At 30.9% G+C, this 24,461-nt stretch overlaps 4 protein-coding genes across 6 annotated transcripts; 1 reads left to right on the top strand and 3 right to left on the bottom strand.

The window, feature by feature from the left end:
* Positions 1 to 419: 419 nt before the first annotated feature.
* On the bottom strand, positions 420 to 8,449 carry LOC124931692 (CSC1-like protein At4g02900). The gene is made up of 12 exons (XM_047472219.1): positions 8,115 to 8,449; positions 7,523 to 7,859; positions 7,302 to 7,451; positions 6,803 to 6,938; positions 6,587 to 6,688; positions 5,155 to 5,274; positions 4,942 to 5,022; positions 3,517 to 3,857; positions 2,316 to 2,561; positions 1,808 to 2,132; positions 908 to 1,141; positions 420 to 805 (listed from the first exon to the last, which is right to left on the bottom strand). The coding sequence occupies exons 2-12, from the start codon at positions 7,834 to 7,836 to the stop codon at positions 578 to 580; spliced, it is 2,277 nt and encodes a 758-aa protein (XP_047328175.1). The 5' UTR covers positions 7,837 to 7,859; positions 8,115 to 8,449; the 3' UTR covers positions 420 to 577.
* Positions 8,450 to 13,663: 5,214 nt separating this feature from the next.
* Positions 13,664 to 14,675, bottom strand: LOC124931893 (EID1-like F-box protein 3). The gene has a single exon (XM_047472471.1). The coding sequence runs from the start codon at positions 14,630 to 14,632 to the stop codon at positions 13,868 to 13,870; it is 765 nt and encodes a 254-aa protein (XP_047328427.1). The 5' UTR covers positions 14,633 to 14,675; the 3' UTR covers positions 13,664 to 13,867.
* A 3,208-nt stretch (positions 14,676 to 17,883) lies between these two features.
* LOC124930198 (probable glutathione peroxidase 4) lies at positions 17,884 to 19,109 on the top strand. Its single transcript, XM_047470556.1, has 6 exons — positions 17,884 to 18,068; positions 18,146 to 18,222; positions 18,309 to 18,370; positions 18,478 to 18,596; positions 18,679 to 18,846; positions 18,923 to 19,109. Exons 1-6 carry the CDS (start codon positions 18,015 to 18,017, stop codon positions 18,956 to 18,958), a joined length of 516 nt encoding a protein of 171 aa, XP_047326512.1. The 5' UTR covers positions 17,884 to 18,014; the 3' UTR covers positions 18,959 to 19,109.
* Positions 19,110 to 19,903: 794 nt separating this feature from the next.
* LOC124930197 lies at positions 19,904 to 24,001 on the bottom strand. Of its 3 annotated transcripts, none has more exons than XM_047470555.1 (11): positions 23,836 to 24,001; positions 23,452 to 23,508; positions 22,776 to 22,905; positions 22,359 to 22,619; positions 22,100 to 22,272; positions 21,665 to 21,997; positions 21,133 to 21,306; positions 20,923 to 21,039; positions 20,639 to 20,818; positions 20,501 to 20,547; positions 19,904 to 20,407 (listed from the first exon to the last, which is right to left on the bottom strand). In XM_047470555.1, exons 2-11 carry the CDS (start codon positions 23,497 to 23,499, stop codon positions 20,089 to 20,091), a joined length of 1,782 nt encoding a protein of 593 aa, XP_047326511.1. In that variant the 5' UTR covers positions 23,500 to 23,508; positions 23,836 to 24,001; the 3' UTR covers positions 19,904 to 20,088. The 3 variants fall into 3 exon arrangements, with proteins under 3 accessions (XP_047326511.1, XP_047326510.1, XP_047326509.1); XM_047470554.1 differs by having other exon boundaries at positions 21,665 to 21,931; positions 21,998 to 22,272; XM_047470553.1 differs by having other exon boundaries at positions 21,665 to 22,272.
* Between the last annotated feature and the right edge of the window lie 460 nt (positions 24,002 to 24,461).

Genomic DNA, 24,461 nt, shown 5'->3' on the forward strand with positions numbered 1-24,461 from the left:
TGTTAATGTCTTTTTATGCTTTATATTTTCCTTTGTTTTTTTTTCATATATTATTTAACTGACTTTTTTTAAATAAAATTGTAACTCACAAAGATAGACTATAAATTAATAGGCAGTATTTTTAAAATATGTATACTCTATTAGCTTCACTCTGTTTTTATTCATATTGCTGCCGACTCAGTTGTTTTGTCCGACTCGGACATTTCTTGCCAAACTTTCAATCGTGTCGTGTTAATATACTCATTCGTGCAATGCTAACTTATGTCAATGTACTCATTCGTATCGTGTCTCACATTTGTGTAATGCCAACTTGTGTCAATGTACTTATTCGTATCGTGATAACTCATTATTCATATGTCGTATTTGTATATTCACTCACCCCCTACATGTGGTAGATCTGTCTGAAATGATTCTTAATGATAGTTTTATAGTACCAATTTGGCTCTATAGGTATGTGGAAAAGGAATACCATTCTTATCCATATATAAAAATGGAACAATTGATATTGTATATATATAATCAATGTTAACCAAATGACATTTTCTATGATTTGTTCTTTCTTTTTGGTGGGAAATTTTCAACAATAGGAGCTCCCAATACTGCTCTCAGCCGATTCACGTTTACTTCCCTTTTGAGACCTCTTGGTGGGAACGAGCGAATGGTCATCTTCCTCCTCTATCCATTCCGGCGACTGCTCCAACTCAGTCACCTTGAAATCAGGATGTATATATGCACCACGGAGATACGATTTCAAATCAAAATTCGGGTCTGTTGCTTTCTCTAATGTATCCTTTATCATTGCATCCTGCATTGTCCAAATCAAACAAAAAATAATAATTAATAACAAAAAAGAAAAAGAAAAAAGAATAGACTCAAACCGGAATTTTGTAGCGGAATTTCTCATTACCTGTAACGGGAATTTTGTGAATACAGACTCAAACCGGCCCTTGCAGAAAAAATGGAACCAAATGGTTAAAACCGGAAGTGCAATAAGGGCTGGTGTTGACTGTGATGCTTCTTTGGTGCTCAACAAGCCCATTAGTAGAATCTGTGATATTCCTAGACCAATAATAATGCGTCGATGCACATCCGGCCAAAACCTTGCTCCACTTTCATACTTTTGGTCATATACATTGATAATCTTGCAACAACACAAATCACTCAATTCAGATTCTCATCATCACTACAAATATAAGAATCCGTATCAAACTTGAAGATATCATTTCAAAACAAGGTAAATAACATGAATGAATGAATGGATATATTGGTAGAGACAGAGAAGCCCAAGTTACTATGTTGATTCAAGTAAGTGTGACTTGCGGTTTTATGCAGTAACTCAGTTGGAAATTCTGAATTGAGTAAGTTATGATGCTGTTGATTTTTTATTTTGCTTATTCTGAATTGTAGTTCGTGTACTATTTCTATGTGGATGTGACTTTCGTTCCCGCTGTAGCTTTAATAAAAACTCCAAACGTTTCAAGAAAAATGATTAAAAGATGACATAACTCTCAATGTAATGTATCGCCTTGTTTGATCTAGGTTTATTTGAATAATCACCTAGTTATTTTCAAATAACCCTGTTTGATGTAGGTTATAAAAAGATCAGGGGGGTATAATATATAATGAATAAATAAATTTAAAAAGAATAAGGATATTTTAATGATGATTTGAATGATGCTAGTGTCAAATAGATAACCCACAACGAACTAGGCCTAAGAAGATAAGTTTTTTGTTGTTAAAGAATGAAAATAAACATATTTTGATGCATTGATCAGAATAAGAAGATTACTTGAATTTGGAAGCATACCTGATGACGATAAACCATATAGGAAAATGCAAAGAATACAATTATGAACGGAAGAAGTACAGGTGTGACAGCAGAGTACACGAGTCCCAGCAAGAAATAGAGTTGCATTCGAGGTTCAGATATAGCAAATTGCAGGCAACCCGGATCCATTGCTTGCTCCCTGTCTTTTTCTGTTTTAACCAAAAATGTATTCTTTAAGTGGAAGATAACCAAAGGAACTAATCTGACAATCTCCGCAGCTACTCCAGCCCAACCATCAACCATTATATAAGTGATAAAGAATGTGGCACTCCTTGGAACTGCTATTCCAATTATTTTTGGGATCCTGTGACAAGATTGGAATGATATGTGTTCAAGACTTTTGATTATAACAGAATATATCCATCAACAGAAGAGAAGAAAAACATAGCAGTTGAAGGCTTACAGACCTTACTTAGTGCTAATCAAACCCATCTATGTGATTTATTTTCTCTAAATAAAGAAGCAAAATAGAATATTAAATACATACTCAGATGGAGGTTGATTCAAAAACGAATGCAGCTGGTCAAGTGCTGTTCCCGCAATTACGCTTACTAGAAAAACATTAATGAGCATGAACAAATGATATTTTCCTGCTGATCTTCTCTCCAAGAATGAATGTGATGTGAATCCTTCTATTTTGGACATAATCATCAAAATTGTCGGAAGTAAAATGAGGAATATCTTTAATGCAAGGCCTGGTAGAACACCTTGAATGAACGAGGCAATAAGTTTCCTGAAACAAAATATTTCAGAATTGAATATGTTCATCTTCTCTATTCATGCAAACAAAAAAAACGTTATTTGCAAAAGAGAAAATGCATGATAAATGAAACCAAAAGAAGTAAGATTGCATTTGGAACATGTTAAAAAATACACTGCCAAAATCATATCCTGGAAACAGTACATTTAACAATGCCATTTAAGAGTTGAGAAATATTGCAGAAAGGATCGGGATCCCCTCTGTTCCCCCTCACAGGGAGGGGCAAAACGGTCAAAAAAATTATTTAGTTATTTTTTAAATATGACCATTTTGTCCCCTCCCTGTGAGGGGCAAAACGCTCAAAAAATAATTATTTAGTTATTTTTTAAATATGACCATTTTGTCCCCTCCCTGTGAGGAGGAACAGAGGATCTTTTCTGGAAATATTGCCGTGCTTTAATAAAATGATTATTAATTAAGAATAGCAACAATGTCAATAGTATAGTTCCATTGTACAATGAGATTATAACTTTGTAAAGGATGAACCACTTCATAAAATTAGCAGCAGTTACTTCTTAGAATCTCCATGTGTGATGAAATAACTATTCTTCAAATAAACAGATATTCTTGACATTAGGTAAGATAACTTCTTTTTTATTTTTTTATGTGCATATCTATCTTATGCATTTAGAACATAGAAGTTCCTTAATCAATACCAAAAGTACTATAATGAGAAATTAGATGATGCAGTAGAATAGGTGGACAAAGAGATTAGGAAAAACAAACATTATAGAGGGGCAGCAGTTCAAGATAAAAGACAGAAGCAGACAAAAGAGATCATATAACATATTTCACTTTTTCTCCATACGCATAAAGTAATTTTAAAGTAAAATAGCCATTTAAGAGTTTCATTAGAATAACATGTTAAATGATAAAGGTTAACCGCCAAAACGGAGGTTAATCAGCTAGAGGCAATTAGATTACTTACTTTTTAACAAGTGGCTTCATAAATGGAAGGACCTTCACAATGCTATCCATGTTGGCTAGAGACTGAACAAAAGTGATAGGGATCATGAAAAAGAAAGTCAGGAAAAATAAAGCAACAGCCATGAGCAGTCTCCTGATAGACAATGAGATGTATGGTATTGCAAGGTTATTCCAATACACGTCACGTGGCTCTGGAGCCCATTCTGTCAACCAAATGGTAGAATTGCTTGATTGTTGAGTTTGAGCACACACAGCTGCTCCCCATCGGGATCTAAATGAAACAAAAGCAGCAGGGACCACGGCTGTAGAATCACTTAGAATCCTTTCTCTTTCTACCCTTTCCTGCAGATATAAATTTCAAAAGATTTATAACCCCAGTACTCAGTGACATTTATGATTCACATGCAACAATGTTCAATTTATGCTTTAGATGCATGTAGTATATTGAAGCTGAACAGCCTCTAGGAAGACAATAGATCTTGTTTCAAAGTATCCTTATCAACTAATCCATCTTCATCCAAATTGCAAGCAGTGACAGAATGTGACAGAAAATGATAAGAGTCTGGAAGAAAAAGTGACCCAGTTAACTAATCAGCATGTATAAAATGCCAAGATAGAAAAGAAGCTTGTCTCCCATGTGGTATCTCCATTAAATGAAGGATGTTCCTGAGATCCATAAAAGAGAAACCTGCTATGTTTGACTTGAAGTCAAATAGCCACTCTAAGTTGCTGGAGTCGGACTGTATTCCTGTTACTCATGAGCTTATACCATGGGGCAATCAGAGGGTATTTCACAGAGGAAACCAGAAGTAACTCATTTATTTTTCAATCATCATGAATTGCAAAAATTCTCCAAAATCGATAAATTCGTTTATAGAAAAGATGAAGCAAAACTATCCAAAGAAAAAAGGTCTGGAGCACATAATTCATAGTAGAAAATTTAGATAAAAGCACAGAACTCTTTCACAACCTTCTCTGAGGCCCAGTAAGCCATTCTAAGCATTCTGTGGTGGCTTCCTAGTTCAAATATATTTTCTTCCTATTGACTAATAACTATTTTAAAGGTATCAAGCCCTTATCATTTTATTTTGCAGTTTTGTCATAACAAAGAATATAGAATTCACTTTCTTCACTTTGACAATTCACATGCTTTGTAGGTGAATTTGCATTCAATTCCTCTCTCTTGATTAGAAGAAATGGACAAAAGTGAACACCAATTTTGTTTGTCCATCCATTAGGCTATGCACGTCATTATACAAGGTTGGAAAATAGGTCAGTAAAGAAACTAGAAACTGGTCATATCCATAGTTGAGTATTGAAACCCATAAATTGCTACAAAAATAACTTATATGTACAAAAAGTAGTAACATATTGTATTATGCTCCGAAGCGAAACAAACGGCAAACAATTTGTAATTTAAACTTACTTCTTCACTTAATCTATCAATTTCAGCAGCATAATAATTGATTGCGTCCACAGTTTTTCCCCAAAGGCTACAGAAACCTGTCTACAAATGTCAGAATGTGAGATTATCATTTTTCATATCTTGATGATAATACATTTAGTCTTAAAGACCTACAAGTAGGCAAACATTGACTAATTGAGATAAACAACTAATCATACTTATAGAGGAATTTACCTTTGTAGTTGGCCTTTTAGAAGGATATTTCTCATACTTGTTTTGATAATAGATCAGCCAATTTTGCAAACTCTTCTTGTTCTCTACCAATTTAGCAAGTTGGTTTGCATTGCGTACAACCTACAAGTGGACATTGCAGTCATTACAAGCTTCATGCAGATATCCAATAACATGAATCTCAGGCACAGCAACTAATTCCAAAATACAGTTTTTCCAGATATATCTTGTATATGGTCTATCGTGGTTTTGAACCTTTTATTTTTTGACCAATGTAGTGTAGCTCAGTGCTTTAAGTGAGACGTCTCTGATTCGACCCTTAGTGCGTTTAAACAAAACCTTGTTTTTTTATAATTAAAAAAAATTGATTTTCAGCAACAATAGAAGATCTTTCAGGGATTACTTATTTCTCTAGCTTATTAAAAAGTATAATACAATTTCTTGCTCTGTTTTGCTTTTTTTTTCCATTTTTTCTCCCCACCCCCACATGTAATCTTGATAGCCCTCAAATATTTCATTTAATGAAAAGTTGACCTTCTTAAAAAGTATAATACTAACTTTAGGTAGAATAGTCTAAATTTGAAGGGGTAGGAGTGATTACATAGAAAGCCTATTGTGAAACTCAACACCATCCGAATATTTCTATCTCTAGCGGACAAAGATTGAAAACTACATCAAATCGACGTAAAAATGTTTTACTAAATGGAGAACTTGAAGAAGAAGTCTACATGAATGTGCCTTCTGGTATTATTGTTTCACCTAAGAAAGTTTGTCGCCTCCATAATTCTCTCTATGGTCTCAAACAATCACCAAGGTCATGGTTCGAAAAGTTCTCAATCTCCAACATCGAGAATGACTTCTCTTAATGCCAAGCCGATCACACTATGTTTGTCATGATTGCTCCGAATAAAAAGACCACAATCCTCATTGTCTACATTGATGACATCATTATAACCGAGAACGATGAAAGACCTTAGAAATTTGAAAGAGTTCATTAGTGGCCGATTCGACACCAAATTATATATCACTCATTTCTCATGTAAATTATAAGTTGATATTTGAATAACATTATCAAATTTCACTATCAAGAGCTCAATATTCTACAAAATCAAAGAGATTTAAGCCTAAATTTCATTTTATACCACAATTTCAAATGAATGTTGCCGAAGAATATTGAGGATCAAATCTTATGCAACAAATACAAACTCAGAGGACATAACTTCAACTTAAGTGCTTCTTGAACAACTTCGTTCTCTTCCTCGGACTGTGGTCAATCGACTCAATTACATTGACCTTTACCAGGCAAAAGATTGATCCATACATAAATAGTATAGGATCATCTTGCTAGCAAAGTAATGTTTCTCAATCAACTTACCTATGTGGATTTATAAAAAAACTGAAAAACTAAACAAAATGTCTTAATAATTAAGCATACCTGATGTGTAAGATAATGATCAGGATGGTTTACGCAAAAGAAATGTTCAACATGTTCATTGACTGACTCATCAGGATCTGGAGGAATATTTCTCACAAGAACCTGTATTAGAGTTTCATATACCAAATTATAAGTAGAGATGGAAAACAAGCTCAAAAAATGAAAAAATCCATACAAATATTGTGATAACCTACAATTATAAAGATATCAAATTACCGTGAATTGATCAGGACGGCGACTCTCTGAAGCAAGAAACTGTAGTCTCTTACTGGCCACACTCTTGTATTCATTGTATAACACTCGAAATGTCCAAAATGTGAAAACATAAGCCATAATGACATGGGCCCAAAATCTAAAGGAACAATAAGAAATGGTATAAATCAGTCCCTATATTTGGAAACACCTCTTCATATTTTCGTGTCTCAATATGTAAATTAAAGCTATCAGATATGTTAATTTCTACTCAAATTTAGTTTAAGGTTCTCACATATCAATAGTTGGATTAGCCATGTAAAAAGGATGAGAAAACAACAACAAAAATATATGGCTTCAAACTGCAGATATTAATAAAAATGAATATGAGAATACCACTACATGAAATGATTCCTTACCTTTTACTAACAGCATATAAACAAGATCATGTTTTATACATACAATGTGAATACAGAGTGCTATGATATTGGAAATAGACATATCAATAACCAGACACCCTCACCTCTTAGATCCATGAGGTACATTTGATATTGAGAGTTTGTCAATACTACTCAATCTCAATGCCCCAATACGTGGCACTGTTTCCGCAGTCCAATTTACAGGAGCCAAGACCATGAAGGAAAGGACAGTTATAGGAAAGAATATTTTCAACCTGCAAAAATTCACAACTGAGCAGTCTTCCAATAATAAACGCCAACAAACTTCATACACCAGACAACTCACCCGAGAAGGTAAATCCGAACAAACATGGCTGAATCTAAACCTGCATGCTCTATAAGCTCCGGTTCAGGCATCCTTAATGCAGCAGGCATCCAATTCAAAAACCTTAAGTAAGTATTCAAGTCTACATTAATGAATTTGGACATAAAAGCTCTGTTGTGTGCCGGACTGCCTCTTATACCCTTAAGGTACCATTTTGGAAAGTAAACTCTATCATTAATAGGTTGAAGTCGTAATACAGCAAAAGCCACAAGGAATGCAATTGCAGAGAGGATGTTAATTGCAGCTGAAAGGCCGATATCTTGCACAGTAGCCATGTTTCTCAAGGCTTACCAAATTCCTGTAAATTGAGCATAATAACCTAAAGTCATTCAACACTAAAATCCATTCATTGATTAATGCAATAATTTCCTAAAATACTATTGCTTGTACACTCAACGTTTATCTTTGAACACAGAATCATAATACAAGCAGTTGCATGAATTCCAACAAGTACGCAATTATGAAGTCTTAGCTTCAGTCAAATATCTTGAATAAATCATCACGTATATAAACAAAATAAATAAATAAATAAATAAATAAATAAATCACGTACCTCGGGATCAACTATGTATTCAACGAAGGTCGCAGTGATGATGTATAGCTGGCGGAGTCACCTGATGTTGGAGGATCAGGAGACTCCGAGCTCTATGATCTCTCTATCCCCTTTGTTCTCCGTTCGCCCCTCCGGTTTCTCAGAAATGTACACCGATGAACTTTCAGGGTGATATTAATGCATGAAACCCAAAAACGAACAAAATGATGTATTAATATTCGATTTGCTTCAATGAAGCTAGGGTTTTTGCTCTGTTTTTGGGTTCGACATCGAAGTTCGAGAACAGGAGAGAAAGGAAAGGAAAGGAAAGAGTGAGGAGGGCGGCAACCAACGAAACGGTCTGAACTCTCAAAGCCTTAAAATACGGGTCACTCCGATTGTATCGTTACAAATAACAGTATATTTCAGACCCTATAATGTCCATTTTACCCTTTCCTTAAAATATATATGGAAAATTTGATGAAATGATTCTAATAATTGTCTTAATGTAACAATAGTGCAAATGATTATTTTTTATTTTTCGAATAAAAATATTTTTGTCTCGTTACGGTACACTCGACGAATTAGAGTATTGTCGCGACAGGATATTTTTGTCCGAAAAATATAAACCGGTCATTTACGCAATTCGCAATTTTTATTAAGCACGGAACATCTAGGAAGGGAAAGTAAAGCACGCAATTTTTATCGCATTTCCCATATATATTATATTTTTAAATAAATGTACCTTTCAATTGCGTACTTTATTTTTTAGTGTATGGTACAGCTTTCAAGGAATAAAATTGATTGGTCCAAAAAAAAGCATGATGCCAAGGACATTTTGGTAATATTTACATGAAGTGCTTTTATGTCAAATAATGCCGCGTCTCAAGATAATGCCAGATAAAATATATAATCTTTGAGGGTCCATGGCTTCAATAAATCCAAATAATTATGAAGTAATTTATTATATACTATTTATAAATTGTTAAATAAATTTATTTATTACACAATTTTTCGAATAAGGAAAAACATTTAACAATTATAATTGTTCGTATTTAAAATTTAAAAAGTTGTTAAATTTGTATTTGAATACAAGTACTAATTCCATAAATAAGTAAAACTAAGGTAAAGTAGTTTCAAATTTAAGAATGTTTCTAGTATCTTCTTTTATATATAATATTGATATAATAAATAAGAACAGCTAGCATTTATATAGAAGGCATAACTCTAGATCAAAGAGTGTTGCGTGGCTATGTGTTAATTATTTTTAAAGTAAAGTTTTATATTAAATAAACCTAGCAGGAAAATCACTTCTTTTCTCTAAAAAAAAAAAAGTGGAAAATCAGTTCTACTTTTGGAATTGGCTCACTTAATGGAGCCTTTTTTAAACTTTCATGTTATTTTCACTTTTTATTTCATAAAATCAGTTCTACCTTTTACTTTAATAATTTTAAGAGTGATTATAATGGTAACGGTGATAAAATATAAATTTTTAAAATAATATATATATATATATATATATTTGTTTTATTGTTCAAATATTATTATAATTTATAATTTTAGTCTTAAATTGACTTTATTGTTTCAATGTGTCTATTAGAATTTATAGTATTATAAAGTAATATGACTTAATTAATAACTCTTTTTTTCTTATAAATTTACCTAATTTGTAAATTCAGCTCAGAGTCGGTTCCGTGTTTTTGGCTGTCAAAGACACAATTAGAAAAAAATATTGAAAATATCGTACCGCAATATATTGAAAATATTGATTTTTAAGGTATACCGAAAAAAATGTAATGTATGATACTGATACCAAAATTATTTGTACAGTAAAGGTATGAAATTTTTAAAATTCTTGTATAACGAAATATACCGAAATAGTATTTATAAGTTAATATATATATATATATATATATATATATATATAATATTTATAAGAAATATTAATTTAATTATAAAAATATAACTTTTGAATAATATCAAAATATAATTATACTGAAATGTTATTTAATATATACAATCTCTACCTTACCTATACCTTACCTATGAGTTAGGTAAGATTGATTTTTTTTAGTTAATATATTTTTTTAGGTATCAAAGGTATAATATCGATACCGTACTAAAATTTAGGTATACCAAAATCAAGTTAAAGTAATGCACGAATTTTTTACAACCGAAATTTTTGATAAAATATAAAGTATGGATAAAACATTAAGATATACCGTACCGACCCACCCTATTCTGACAGAAAAATTGATATATTTTTGTTGCCCTTATTATAGTTTAAAATGTGATAAAAAATATATATATAATTTTTAGTGAAATTTGAATCCATAAATCAAATAAAAGTTTTAATTTTTTATTTTAAATCACTGAACTACCTACTTTTAAATAATTTCACTAAATAACTTATTATTTTAATAAAAATGGACTGTGATGGGACGGAGTAGACGGGCTTATTGCAGGCCTTGAGTTAGAGTCTCATTTCAATTAGAACCATTTCTTGTTCTAACAATGTTTCAAACAATTTTTCTCAAATTACTCATTTTCCTCTAAAATATTCACATTTTATTTCTAAAATATTAATTAACCCTTTAATTAATTTCTCTCTCTCAACTTATTAATCAATCCATCTCTCTTAACTATTAATTAAACTCCAATTTTTTTTAAATTATTAATTAACTCATTTTCTCTTAATTAACTAATTAAATATATTATATAAATATTAAAATAAAATAACACATATTTTAATTTTACTTAAATTTATAAATATAATATATATACTATTTTTTTTACATTATAAATTTTACTTCAATTTATAAATATTTATATACATTTACTATTTTTTCTTACATTATTTCCATCTAGATGTTATTTGAAAAATTAAGATTTGAACAAATTTATTATTTGGGACTATAAGTTAAATTATTAAGTAATTTTTATATTTAACATCGATTTTGTTTGATGATAAAACAAGATAAAATGATTTAAATTAACAATCTATTAAATAAATTTATAACAATAATAATAAATCTGAAAATAAATAAATAATATTTTAACATCTTGAAAGATAAATTAAATTATACAATTGATCAAAAATATTATAAATGAATTAATTGAGATTAAATTCAAATAATTTAAATAATGTAAAAAAAAAAGAGAATATAAATGTGTAATAAAGATTTATAAATTTAAGTAAATTTTATAATGTAAAAAAAAGAATATATATTATATTTATAAATTTAAATAAAATTAAAATATATGTATTATTTTATTTTAATATTTATATAATATATTTAATTAGTTAATTGAGAAAGAGTTTAATTAATAGTTAAGAGAGAGGGAGAGTAATTAAAGGATTAATTAATATTTTAGAGAAAGAAGTTGGGTAATTTAAAAAAATGAATGAAAAAATAGACAGTTTGTGGAAAATTATTTAAAATATGAATAGAATAAGAAATGGTTCTTTTAATTAGTGGGTTTAAAACTAAAAATATTTATCTTTTTATTAAAATTTTGTGTTTTTTAATTATTATTATTAAATATATATTTTTTAATTATAAAGAGTCAAAGACCCGCTGTCACTCAGCCAGTTTCATTCATCCAAAATAAGATTATTTTTTTTCCTTTTTCTAGATAGGGAATTGACACGGCCGGCTCTATCAAACACTATATCCTAGGCATCGTTTGATCTTTGGTTATTTGAATAAAATTTAGGTTTTATCCTAAAACCCAATCATCACATTTCAAATCAAATTAGTCCATTTATAAATTAAAATACTAAAATTACCTTTAATTAAATATTTTATTTTATATTATTAAAAAATAATATTAATATATATATATATATATCTTATATTTATTTTATTACATTATAAAATTTATTTTCATATAATTTAAATCAATAAATTATTTCATTTTAAAAAATTATATTAATTATATTAAATAAAAATAAATTCAAAATATAAATAAAATTATAACCAACTATACTATCTAATATACCATTTAAAATTTAAATTTATTTTAATAAATAATTATATTAGAAAATAAAATTAAATATATTTAAATAAAAAATATTAATTAATTTATAAATATATCTCATTTAAATTAAATATATATATATATATATATATATATTTTTGTATAAATTAAGTTAAAATTATTCTTTCAAATAAATACTATAATAGATTTGTTTGATTTTTGGTTATTATATTATAAAAAAAATTTCATTTAAAATTTTATATTATTATATTAAATAAAAATAAATACACAATATAAATAAAATTATAATATATTATATTATCTTATATAATATTTATTTAAATTTTAATTGATGTATTAATAAAAGTTAATATTAATATATATATATAATTTTTAATATTTATTTTATTATATTATATTTTAAATTTTATTTGAATATAAATTAAATTAATATATTTTTAAAATGTATTGAGAGAGAAAGAGGAGAATAGAGCTAGGAGGTATTATTGATAATAAAAATTAAAAAATTGGTTTTTTCTTAATTTTAACAAACAAAGTTATTTGGAATAAATCCCTGATAAAATCCCAATAACCTAAGATCAAACAAGGCCCTAATTTAATATATATATATATATATATATATATATATATATATATATATATATTTTTTCTCATTTCACATAAAATAAAATTTGTTAGCATGAGAAAAAAATATCCATATATATTTTAATTATTGGATTTACCACATTTATATCCATTCAATTGAACATTTGTCTAGGTCAAGGACGGTTCTACCAATAAGACTATCTAGGTTAAAGTGGGTGGCCCAAAATAAATTAGTATAAAATAGGCAATAATAATATCTTTATTATTGTTCGTTTTCGCTGCTAAAAGAGAAATAGTAATGGATAGATCTGCCCATTATCCTTCCATAGAATCATACCGATAGGGTATAGAAGCGAAATAGACCGAAAGCGCCTTTACCCTACCCGTTTTTTTTATACCGATAGGGTAGCAGGTTCCTCAAATAGATCTTTAGCCACGCTATTGAGTGGCTCTCCGCATTCGCATGGGCTAGTGACATGATGAGAACTACAAATGCGGTTTATAAAAGTGTCCTGAACCACGCCAGATACCAATTTTAGATCCGGTGCGCAGATAGCTGACGGGGTTTCGAGCAAGGGTGACGGAGCCAACCCCCACCAGGCAGAAAATCCAATCATAAAGCAAGCCGCTAAAACAAACCGGATATCACTCCGAGTATACGATTCCGTCTACAAAGCGAAAATCTTTTATCCGGGAAGTTTCCCGGTTAATATCCGCGAATCCAGGACTTCTATCAATCATCACTCACAACGGCAAAGAAAGGGTATATTTTGCTGTATGGTTCATCTTTAAAGCTCGATCCAGCTTAATAAACAATAGATCGTGTTCTTATATTTAGTTTTGAGTAACTTATAGTTTATAAACATTAAAATAAAATAATATATATGTGAAACAAAGACTGAATCAGAATCATCATATTTAGTTTTGAGTAACTTATAGTTTATAAGCATTAAAATAAAATACTATAAATGTGAAACAAAGACTGCGTCAAAATCATCATACTGTCGGGATTGTTTGCAACAAAATTAGTTACCTTAGCTAAAAAGCTTTAGTAACATAATTAATCAATCTCATCATCATAATTCAAACAAAATTTCATTATTGTTCTTCTAAATGCAGGAAGAGACAACGACATAAATATATAAAAAAATAAAAATAAATAAATAGTCATCATTCCCTTAATTAATTCACACTTCTTCATCATCCTCCTCTTCCTCCTCCTCCGATGAAAGTGGTACCAACCAGCATGCCCCGTAAAAGTGACCGTTAAGACAAACAAAATACTCCAATCCCCCGTCCGACCCGAGTCTCTTAGCGGCGCTCCTGGGTATAAGTCGGGCTGCCGTCATGCTCCAAACCCGAACCCTACAATACGGGCATCGGGTACTCTCCTCTAAAGCTACCTGTCTCGATATCAAACAAGCTCTAGTCCTAGATCTATTAAATCCCCGAAATACCCCTCTGTAAATCCCCAAATCATCCTCTCTCGCCCCCGTCGGAGGATGCTCGCACGGATCACTTACATATAAAAGATCTCCCCTGCACTTCTTCGTCAAAAAACTCTGACCCGATGTTTTCGAAAACCGGGTCGCGTTCACAAAATGACCCGGTAACTGTTCGTTGATAGGGAAATTCCTAGTCGATTGACAGCCGCAACAGAAATAAAGCAGCTTAGCCAAAGCCGGCCATCCGCCTCCGATTCGGACATTCGAGCTGACTTGACCCGTCAATGCGCCCACCATCCGCGGCGCCCGGTAGAAACAGAGGTTTTTCCAGAGGATTCGTTTTGAAATAGCTCGAAGCCGGCGGCTAACCGACGCCGTTTGGCAGAGAGAATGGATGTCCCATTTGAGAAACTCGAAAACGAGGACGAGAACTCGTTCGTTGAGAATTCCTGACTCGTCAGATGAGTCGGTTTCTTCACTCGGTCTGGGTCTCTGATTCGCACTCATTTTTTTTCTTCTCCAAGGGTTTTACGGCGGCGTGAAGATGGAAGGTTTCCGTATATAGAACTTTCAAGAAATAATTAAGGACGCGTGGCGAGTATTAATTCGATGACGGACTAAACAATATCCCGCACTCATTTCTAACACGTGTCGGATATCGCGTGGTGGATTGGACACGTGGTCTGATCACATTGCTTTCTTATAATTACAATTTTAAGATTAATACAAAATTTATTAGGGGATAACACGTGTCTTATCCAAAAAAACATTTTTATTGGCCATATATAAATATCTAACGCGGTAATAATACGTGGATTTAAAATATCTGTAGAGAGGTGACTGGTGGGAATATTATTAATTTTATTTTTTAAGGAAAAAATAAATAAATTATGATGATTGGAGGCGTGGCTTCTTAAAAAGGAGACGCGTGTCCCACCTTGACTTTAGACATCTGTCAACGGTGGTGGGACTGTTTGGAATCTCTATGATTGGAGGCATAAATTTAATGGAGGAGCTTATTTCAGCCATTTTTAATAATAGATAGTTTCATGTTCGTTATTTGGAGATAAAATTAGTTGTTTTTTTTTTTATAAAAAACTCTGTTTTATGTAAAAATTAAAAATTAATTTAAAAAAAATCTAATTACTTATAAAATAATTAAATGATAGAGTATTTTGTTTGTTTATAATAATGATTTAATTGATAAAAAAAAAAATAGATAAAATGTATAAGTTTTAAGGTTAGATTCCCTTGTCCCACAAAAAAAACTTGTTTGATCTAAATTAATTGGATTTGAAAAACAAAAAAAAAAACATGTTTGAACCTAAAATTATCTAGGTTCATTTATCATTTTCAGGTACCTTTAATTTGTTTGATCTTAATTAATTGGATTTGAAAAAAAAAACATGTTTGAAAGTAAAATTATCTAGGTTCATTTATCATTTTCAGGTACCTTTAATTTATGATAAATATAGTTATAAGAATTGACCGATCAAACAAGTTTTAAATTTTTTTATTTTTTATCATTTTATTAAATTTTTTTTTACCTAATTTAATTTATTAATCAAAATATTAAAATATTTTTATATTAAAAGGTTTTGATTTTTATTTTATAAAAAAAAATATCATTCAATTAAATCAATACTAATTAAACAAATTTAAATATGAGTAATGATAAAAAACAAAAATTTGGTTTAACGAATGGTGTTGAAAATAATGTGGCTAAGTTGAAAAATATAATTTCTCTTAAATCTAATTATATATTGTCATGTTGACACATTCTTAACACCAAATTTAAGTTCTCTATCATTACTTTTTAAATAATTTAAAATTTATTAAAATAAATTTTAATTGAACACTCATAAGTTTAATATGGCTGAGTTTTCTTTTATTAAGCCATAAACACTACAAGTTTATTGATTATAATCATTATCGCTACGTGGCGTTTGATCCAATTAAGTTTAAGTTGCTGCAATTTTTACTATTGATATTGTTATGTTAGCTCAATCGAAAACTCCATTCATTTTTTGGGAATCAAACTAAGCCATATTAGTCAAGAGGTTGTTTGTCTCGGATTAGAACCAGTCCAGACCACAATAAGTGGGTTTTGTCGGGAATCTCCGGATATTTTCCTTTGTAAATGATTATTTTTTATTTTTTATTTTTAAAAAGAAAAATTTCTTTGTAAATGATTTTTTTTTTCAAACCAAGGGCTCATTTGATTCGACTTATAATCACAGCATTTAGCATTTGCATAATAAATTAATGCATAAATTATAATTAAATATATTTTGTGTGTAAACACAATTTTCACTCCAACTTCATATTACGATGAATAATCTGGAACGAATAAGTTAGTATAAACTAATTAAATCCTATCAAACATAAACCAGAGTAAACCGAATAAACTGAATATAAGCTTATGAATATTAAACTCACAAATAAAACAAACATCATTAATTAATTGATAAACTTGTCCAAAAGGAACACATACTAATTAGATAATGCCAGCGTTATTTACAGGTTAAGAGACAAAAAAAAAATCAAGTCAAACTAGATTGAATTAAATATTTGTATATTATATTAAATATTGAATTTAAATAAAGATACTACAACTTTAATTAATCATATATTTCATGGTGTTTATAAGTTTATCATATTTTAAGTTTACTATTTAGACAATAATCATATAGTCTAGATTTTCATTTCAGTATCATCGTCTCAATTATTCATAATCTCTAAAACGAATTTAGTAAAAATCAAAATCAAAATCAAAATCTATCTTATACAAGTCAGTGATAATTAAAAATTGTGTTTTGAACAAAGATAAATAAATAAAAATGATAAATTGGGACGTGTCCAATGCCAAATAAAGTTATTTGATATCTAATATCTTATTCAATAATTTGCAATTGAAGATCTGTAGAGAATATTATCTTTAATAAAGTCAATAATATGGTTAAATGAAAAGTTAAGGGATCCACGTGAGAAATTAGAGTACTAATCAGGGTCAAAGATTTAATTATACTATCAAATTTAAATAAACTAAAGTCTTTTAATTTATTTTCTTTCTTAATTTCATATCACTTTATTTATTAAATAAAATATTAAAATCTTAACAAAAATAATATTTTTTATATATTAATACTTTAAACTTTTTTACTCTAAAAATTTACTTTTGTTAGTTAAAAAATTTGATATTTATAATACAGGACGTCAAACTGAATTAAACATGAGAACTATATTATTTGACTTTACCGCGCTAAATCAAATTAAAATAGAGGATATTATTGTCATTACCCGCGCTAAATCAAATTAAAATAGAGGATATTATTGTCATTACCCGCGCTAAATCAAATTAAAATAGAGAATATTATTAACATTACCCGCGCTAAATCAAATTAAACGGGAAGATATTTAACGACTTTACTTGATAGTTGACTTTTGAACACTAACAAATTCAAAGAAAAACCCCCAAAAACATTATTTGATAAGTATGAATATAAACCAGGTGAAACAAGTGTCAAAAAATATATATAAAAAGGATGATTTGAAGAAGAAAAAATGGCTTTATTCCTCAAAGAAAGAAAGAAACTTTTTAACCTAAAAAAAAAAGTGTGTAACGGACGGACATATATGAGTGAAAGCTAAGGAACGTTTGTTTGTTTGTTTGATTGTTTAATTGGGTGTTGTCATATTTTTGTGGAAGCGGTGCCTGCCGTCACCATTAAGAATAGGAAGAGGAGTCAAACGTCAAAACAGAGATTCATTGTCTTCTTTACCTGTCTGCCTATCTGGATCGTGCCCACTGAGTTGTCTTCAAAAGCAGCGGTCTTAAAATAAGTTAAAAAAAATCTTTGCTTTCGAGAAGAAGAAGAGATAGATCGAAATGGGTGCCTCTGAATCAGTCCCACAGAATTCCATCCATGAATTCACAGTCAAGGTTTTCTTTTCTTTTCTTTTCTCTAATCCCCTTCTTCAAGTTAAATTCCCAATCATGTTTTGTTGTTGATGGTTCAGAATAGTCGGGGAAAGGACGTGGATCTCAGTGTCTACAAGGGGAAGGTGGTGCTCATCGTTAACGTTGCTTCCAAATGGTAGATTATCATCTCTGTTTCTCTTTCATTTCCTTTAATTGTGTAAAGGGTTTTCAATTTGCTGATTTTGAGTTTTTCTTAAACAGTGGATTGACTGATTCAAACTATAAGCAACTGACAGACATTTACAGCAAGTATAAGGAGAAAGGTAGAAACTTTACTTTACCTATTGTATTTTCTTGTTTTTTCCGCATCTGGAATTAGTATGGACAAATGATTTTGTTGTTGGTTGGGTCATGGATTGTGGGATTTTAGGATTGGAGGTTTTAGCATTTCCCTGTAATCAGTTCTTGCATCAAGAACCAGGTACAAGCGAGGATGCTGAAGAATTCGCTTGTACCAGATACAAAGCGGAATTCCCAATCTTCAAGAAGGTGTTATATCTTTTTTTGTTTTGTTTTGTTTAGGAAAAAGAAAAGTTTAATGTATGTTTTGTGGGGGGCGTGGCATGTACAGGTTCGTGTTAATGGAGCAAATGCAGCACCCATATACAAATTCCTGAAATCAAGTAAAGGGGGATTTCTTGGATCAAGAATCAAATGGAACTTCACCAAATTTTTAGTTAACAGGGAAGGAAAGGTTGTTCGTCGTTATGGCCCAACTTCAACTCCCCTATCTATGGAGGTTAGTTCATCTTTCTCTTCTCTACCGTGTTTTCTCTATGTGCCCTTCATAGTAATATACGATTTCTTCTTTACAGGGAGACATTCAGAAAGAGTTGGACAAGAAGATATGAGTTGTTACTAATTAGGTGTGAAGAATGATGGTTTTTGATTAATTTATAATAGATTGTTCATATTGAATGATGTCCATGATGATGATACACAATTATATATTTTCAATCTTCTTTTCTAGCTTATGACAGAGTAGAAAACGTTTTCAACTCACTCAAATGATGGTTTTTCTTGATGATTGATGATTATGATACATATTTGCAACTAAATCTAAATGGGGTCTTATGTTCTGTTGTAGATTTAAGATTCCTATTTATATGCATCTCACCAGTCTATGGCTTTAGTTTGATTCAGCTTATTTGATCTAGAAGTTTATTTGCATAGTTATGTCTGTTTTAGTAAGCTTAATCACTAAGAAGAAGTAGATGTTGCAGGCATGTTTGATTCATCTTATTGGCAACAAAAAGTTATAGTTTCAAAGTTTAAGATGTGAATCAAACTTGACATGTATGACCAAGGAAGTAGTGATCATTGCCTTATGCATATATGCTGATTCGTATGTAATAATATATAATAGTGTTATAAATACACTTTCTTTATATGCACTTTAGAGAACAAACATACTATATATAATTCAACAGATCTTTTATTACAGTATTTTTTTATCCACTTTTTAACATGATATTGTAGATATGTTCTTGTTCTTTAGCATACCATTGATAGTTAAAATATATTCCCTCAACTTACCGTTTTTATCATGCAAAGAGAATTAATATCAATAATCAAAATTAGTGGTTGAATTTCTTACTTGTTTGTCTCAAGTAATATAGTATCCATATCTTAAATTTTATAAATTGAAGGAGGATATGTTGGCATATATATAATATATAATTGAAAATACAATATTTTAAGATAATATCATTAATATATTATCATATTCATTTCTTTGTAAGGCTAGCTCTACTATGAAATAAGGATACAAGTACAGCAAACCAAGCAAAAACATCTGTACAGAAGAAGATAACAAAACTTGCTTCAAAAACAATATATGTTTTAACTTTTAGTTAATTCGTCTCTACTAAGTGTGCTATACAACAATACCACACACCAACAAGCTAGCTGATGAAAAGCTTTTATTTATTATTAACCAACCCAACATAAGCAAACAAAAAGTTCCAATCCTCTCGAGATCTTAAAAACCATCACACGGAAGTTCAAGCTCGTGGTTATCAAAGAAATCCCAACCGTCCTCCACAAGAGAGTCTACTTCGCTACCAGAGGGGGCTATCTTTTCTTCCACAGGAGATGAAGGACTATCCTCAGAAGCAATTCCAACTCTTGGGACTGTATTCTCTTCAGGTGAAATGGTGCTGCCCCCCTTCAGAGACGAGTTCGAAGAAGCCAAAAGACAGCTTGTCTGGCTTGTACAGAGAGATTTGCATAGTGGAAGCCTCTCATCAAACTTCTGTTTCAGCACTTTTACATCCTTACATATCACTGATATCTCTCCTCTGCAATTATTAATTACCCATATAATTAGGTTGATGAAGAAGGAAGTAAAATTAACTTTCTATCCTAATAGTGAATAGAAAGTAATAACTCACTGCAACGTGTCAACAACACGACCACGGTCCATGAGAAATTCACTCAACTGCAAGATATCAAAATCCAAAGTCATTGTCGCTCTAGGTACAGCCTATATGATTCATACACAAAATTTTAAAAAGATTGAGACATTATACCTTGGTGTTCTCTTCGGCTTCCTGCTTCAGTATCCTAGACTCTTCCACCACCTTCTCCATTACGAGCTCTTGCTCAGTAAGAGCTCTTCTCGCAACATTTTCTTTTACCAGCTTTTCATTCTTAGCTGTATTTATCGCTCTTTCAGCTTCTAAAGAACGCTGCTCCAATGCTTCACGCATCTATATGGAAATAGAGGAAGTCAAAGGGAGATACATTTCTTAACAAAAAAACAAATTAAACAGTTTAATTCCCAGATTCAGAAACTAGTAGAAATATAAGAGACCTCGTTTAAAACATTAAGAGAATTGTCCCTTTCATCAGACAAGTTGAAAAGACGAGATTGAAGCTCCTTCACTTCAGTAGCTAAGATGGCTCTTTCTCCATAAACTTCTCCAGCATGCTGCAACAAACAAGTAGCTAAATCAGCACAGTTTAAGTTGAGAAATTTATATAAAGAAAAAATAAAAACCAAAACAAATATCTAGAGGACAACCATCTCATTTGCTTCCTTTGCGTGCAGCAACATTTCCTTAAGTTCATCAACCCTGGTGAGAATATCCAAGCCTCCCTTTGCAGCTTCTTTCCTGGCACAATCTGCAGCTTGTTCTTGAAGCTCTACTTCTTTCATCAAGCCAATTACAATCTCCATTGATGTAAACAAAGTTTTCTGCAATAGATTTAATTATTAAAATCATAAACAGATTGTAACACCATATTAAGACTACAAATCCTTATAGAAGAATATAGATGACAACTCCATCCTTCTTTCATAAAGAGATAGAGGTGAACATCAATTAATTTGAAACGTTTGTATATATTTGAACACATTTGGAATTCTAGTTTCAATAAAGAGCTTCTGATAAAAAAAAATATACAACTCCTATAAATATGTAGATATTAAATCAATTAAGTATAAATATTTCTAGATATTTCCATCTAGAGCTTCTGAACCAAAAATCAATTATTCCCTAGTCGGATGTAGAAAACAATTCATTTGGTAATCCAATAAGACAAGACCAAATTACCTTGTTATCTTTTGCATCTTCAATGATATCCTCAAGCATATCAATTCTGCAAAGTTGGCCAGAACGTGTAACAACAGTATTCAAGGAATGTTCACTCTCAAAATCAGCCACTTCACTAATTGTTGCATCTCCAGCAGAAGCAACAATTGGTTGTGATTCCTCATTCTCATTAGATGAATTGACTTTTTGTGATTCCTCATTCTCATTAGATGAATTGATTTTTTGTGATTCCTCATTCTCATTAGATGAATTGATTTTTTGTGATTCCTCAAAATCATCACACCTAGTTGGCTCTTCCAGACAATTTTCTGTTGAAGTGTCTGGTGTGAATTCCTCATTCTCATTAGATGAATTGATTTTTTGTGATTCCTCAAAATCATCACACCTAGTTGGCTCTTCCAGACAATTTTCTGTTGAAGTGTCTGGTGTGAATTCCTGAGCAGGCACTTGTGGCTCACCAGACATGGGATTCTTCAACTGATTGGAATCTGAATGTGAATTATCTAAAATATCTTCTTGGACATCCATCACAGACAGTTCACCAAAATCTTGCCTATCAATGCATTGATTACCTTTCTCACTTCCATTATCACTAGAAGTGTTGAAGTCTGAAATGGGTGGTGCAAAATATAAACCTTCAACAGAAACAAACTTTGATGTTAATATTAAACAACAAGGAAAACAATATCCTCACCTTTCAGATCAGACTCGACACTGTTTTCATGAAACAAACTACAATTGACTACTGATGATATAGGTGTGCCAAAGCTTTCTTCTTGTGTTCCCGATGAAACTGATTCTACAACCACATCTTCAACATATGATTTACTCGAATCACCTATAGCACAAATATTGGAAGATCCATCTGATGCATTAGCAGTTGCAGCAAAGCTTGGGAGCTCAACTAAATTTCTATCATCCCCAAGAGTAGGCAGATTTGGACGTTGCTCCACACCTGGGGAGTATTAAGTCCATAGAAGATGAGCATGAAAAGCATTGAAGTTCTTATAAGGTAGCTAAAACACAAAACATCCAGAGAAAGAAACTTCTACGACCCTATACATTTAATCAAATTCAGACAGTTAAAGCAACAACTATAGATACAACTCACCAGAAGGAAAGCCAGATGAAATATTCTTCTTGGTCAAATAAGGTATTATCTCAGTGAGAACAGCTTCCACAGCTGTGGTTGCGTCCTTAGAATGCTCAATGGCTACAGCTCTTAGGACACGTGTGTCTATCTGTTGACATTAAACATTGCAAAATTGTTGAAGGAAATAATAAAACATGTTTAATAATGGAACAATTCATCATTTCTTTCATTGTGTACAAAGGGTACAAGGGACTAGTGTTCATCATGGAACAAAGGGAAGAGCATTGTTACATGTGTTCATTTCCTCTAATACATTTATATTTTTATTACATGTGTTTACGTTCATCGTAAGCAGGGGAAAACAGAACATATTAACAACATATACAGAAGCTAGTAACTAGAAGAAAAAACAATTGAAATCCAATAAACGAATTATTTGAGTAAATATACAGTGAGCTAATACCAAAGCAGATGCAATCCAATAAAATATGAACCTCGATTGTACCATTACAGACATGAGCTGCAGAGGACACTAAATGATTCAACAAACGACCTCATATGACTATTTATATGGTTAATCATATGTAAGAAGGTTATACAGCCATGATAAAGATAGCCACTACCCTAGATTATCAAGAATATGTAAGCAACAGATCAATGGAAGTTGTACATCACAATAAAAAAAGGGATGTACCTCAGGAAAAACCTCCAGCAAACTATTATAAACCGATTTGAAATCCATCAGGAGTACCTGCACAAATGAGGTTAATATTATCAATAACATTTGAGCCAGAAATGCAACATACTATTATTTGTATGAAACGCCCTAGAAGAAACAAAACCCAAATGCAAATAAGAAAACCTAGGCTATTCAAGCGTGTTCAATCGGGAAATGAGAACCTTGAGAGTATATTCTAGATTGATCGAATGATTGAAGAGGCGAAGAAGAAGAAGAAGACGTAAAGACACAACATTAATGTTTTTGTCAAACAATAAAATACAATCCCATGATGAAAAAACCTCGCGGGAAACCTAAAAAGAAAGAGATGGAATTGCATATATATATATATATATATACCTTTTGATCGCAGATTTCCTTTTCCCTTGATAGATAAAGGAAATGGGGGATAAGAGCGATTAGAGGAGAGGGGGGAAACGCAGCAATAACAGAGTCCGTCTTCTGGTGTCTCCCTCCCTTTCCTTTCTCCACCGGTAAAATGGAAGAAGCCGTAAGGGCTAAGCTAAGCTAAGCTATTCATTGCCCCTTTTATATTTATATTGTTTTATATTACTCATTCTTTTCCAAAATTATTATTAATCTTTTTGGTTTTTCGGGTTCACTAAGATATAAGAAAGCGAAATTGCCCACCAAATTACATGGGTTTATATAAGTTTGAAAATTTAAAAACAAACTATAGACTAAGCCTGCCTGGTACAATAGAAACTTCACATTTCACTTTCAATCGACATGTATGTTCCTTGTTTTTGTATTATTGTTTATGGTTTCATTTATATCACTTGTTTCTATTCATAATCATTTAACTTCTAAGACTTAGAATATGAGTTTCTATTCTTATAATTTTTTTTCTGTACTAGTTAGAAAGAAATCAAAAAACGTGTTAGATTCGAAAAACTTATGAATTTGTGTTGAGATTTTATTGTTTTTTTTTTAAAGATTCTCAAGTCAATTAATTATTCTAATGT

Source organism: Impatiens glandulifera, chromosome 3 (genome assembly GCF_907164915.1).
Source record: "Impatiens glandulifera chromosome 3, dImpGla2.1, whole genome shotgun sequence".
In the NCBI taxonomy this organism is placed as follows: domain Eukaryota; kingdom Viridiplantae; phylum Streptophyta; class Magnoliopsida; order Ericales; family Balsaminaceae; genus Impatiens; species Impatiens glandulifera.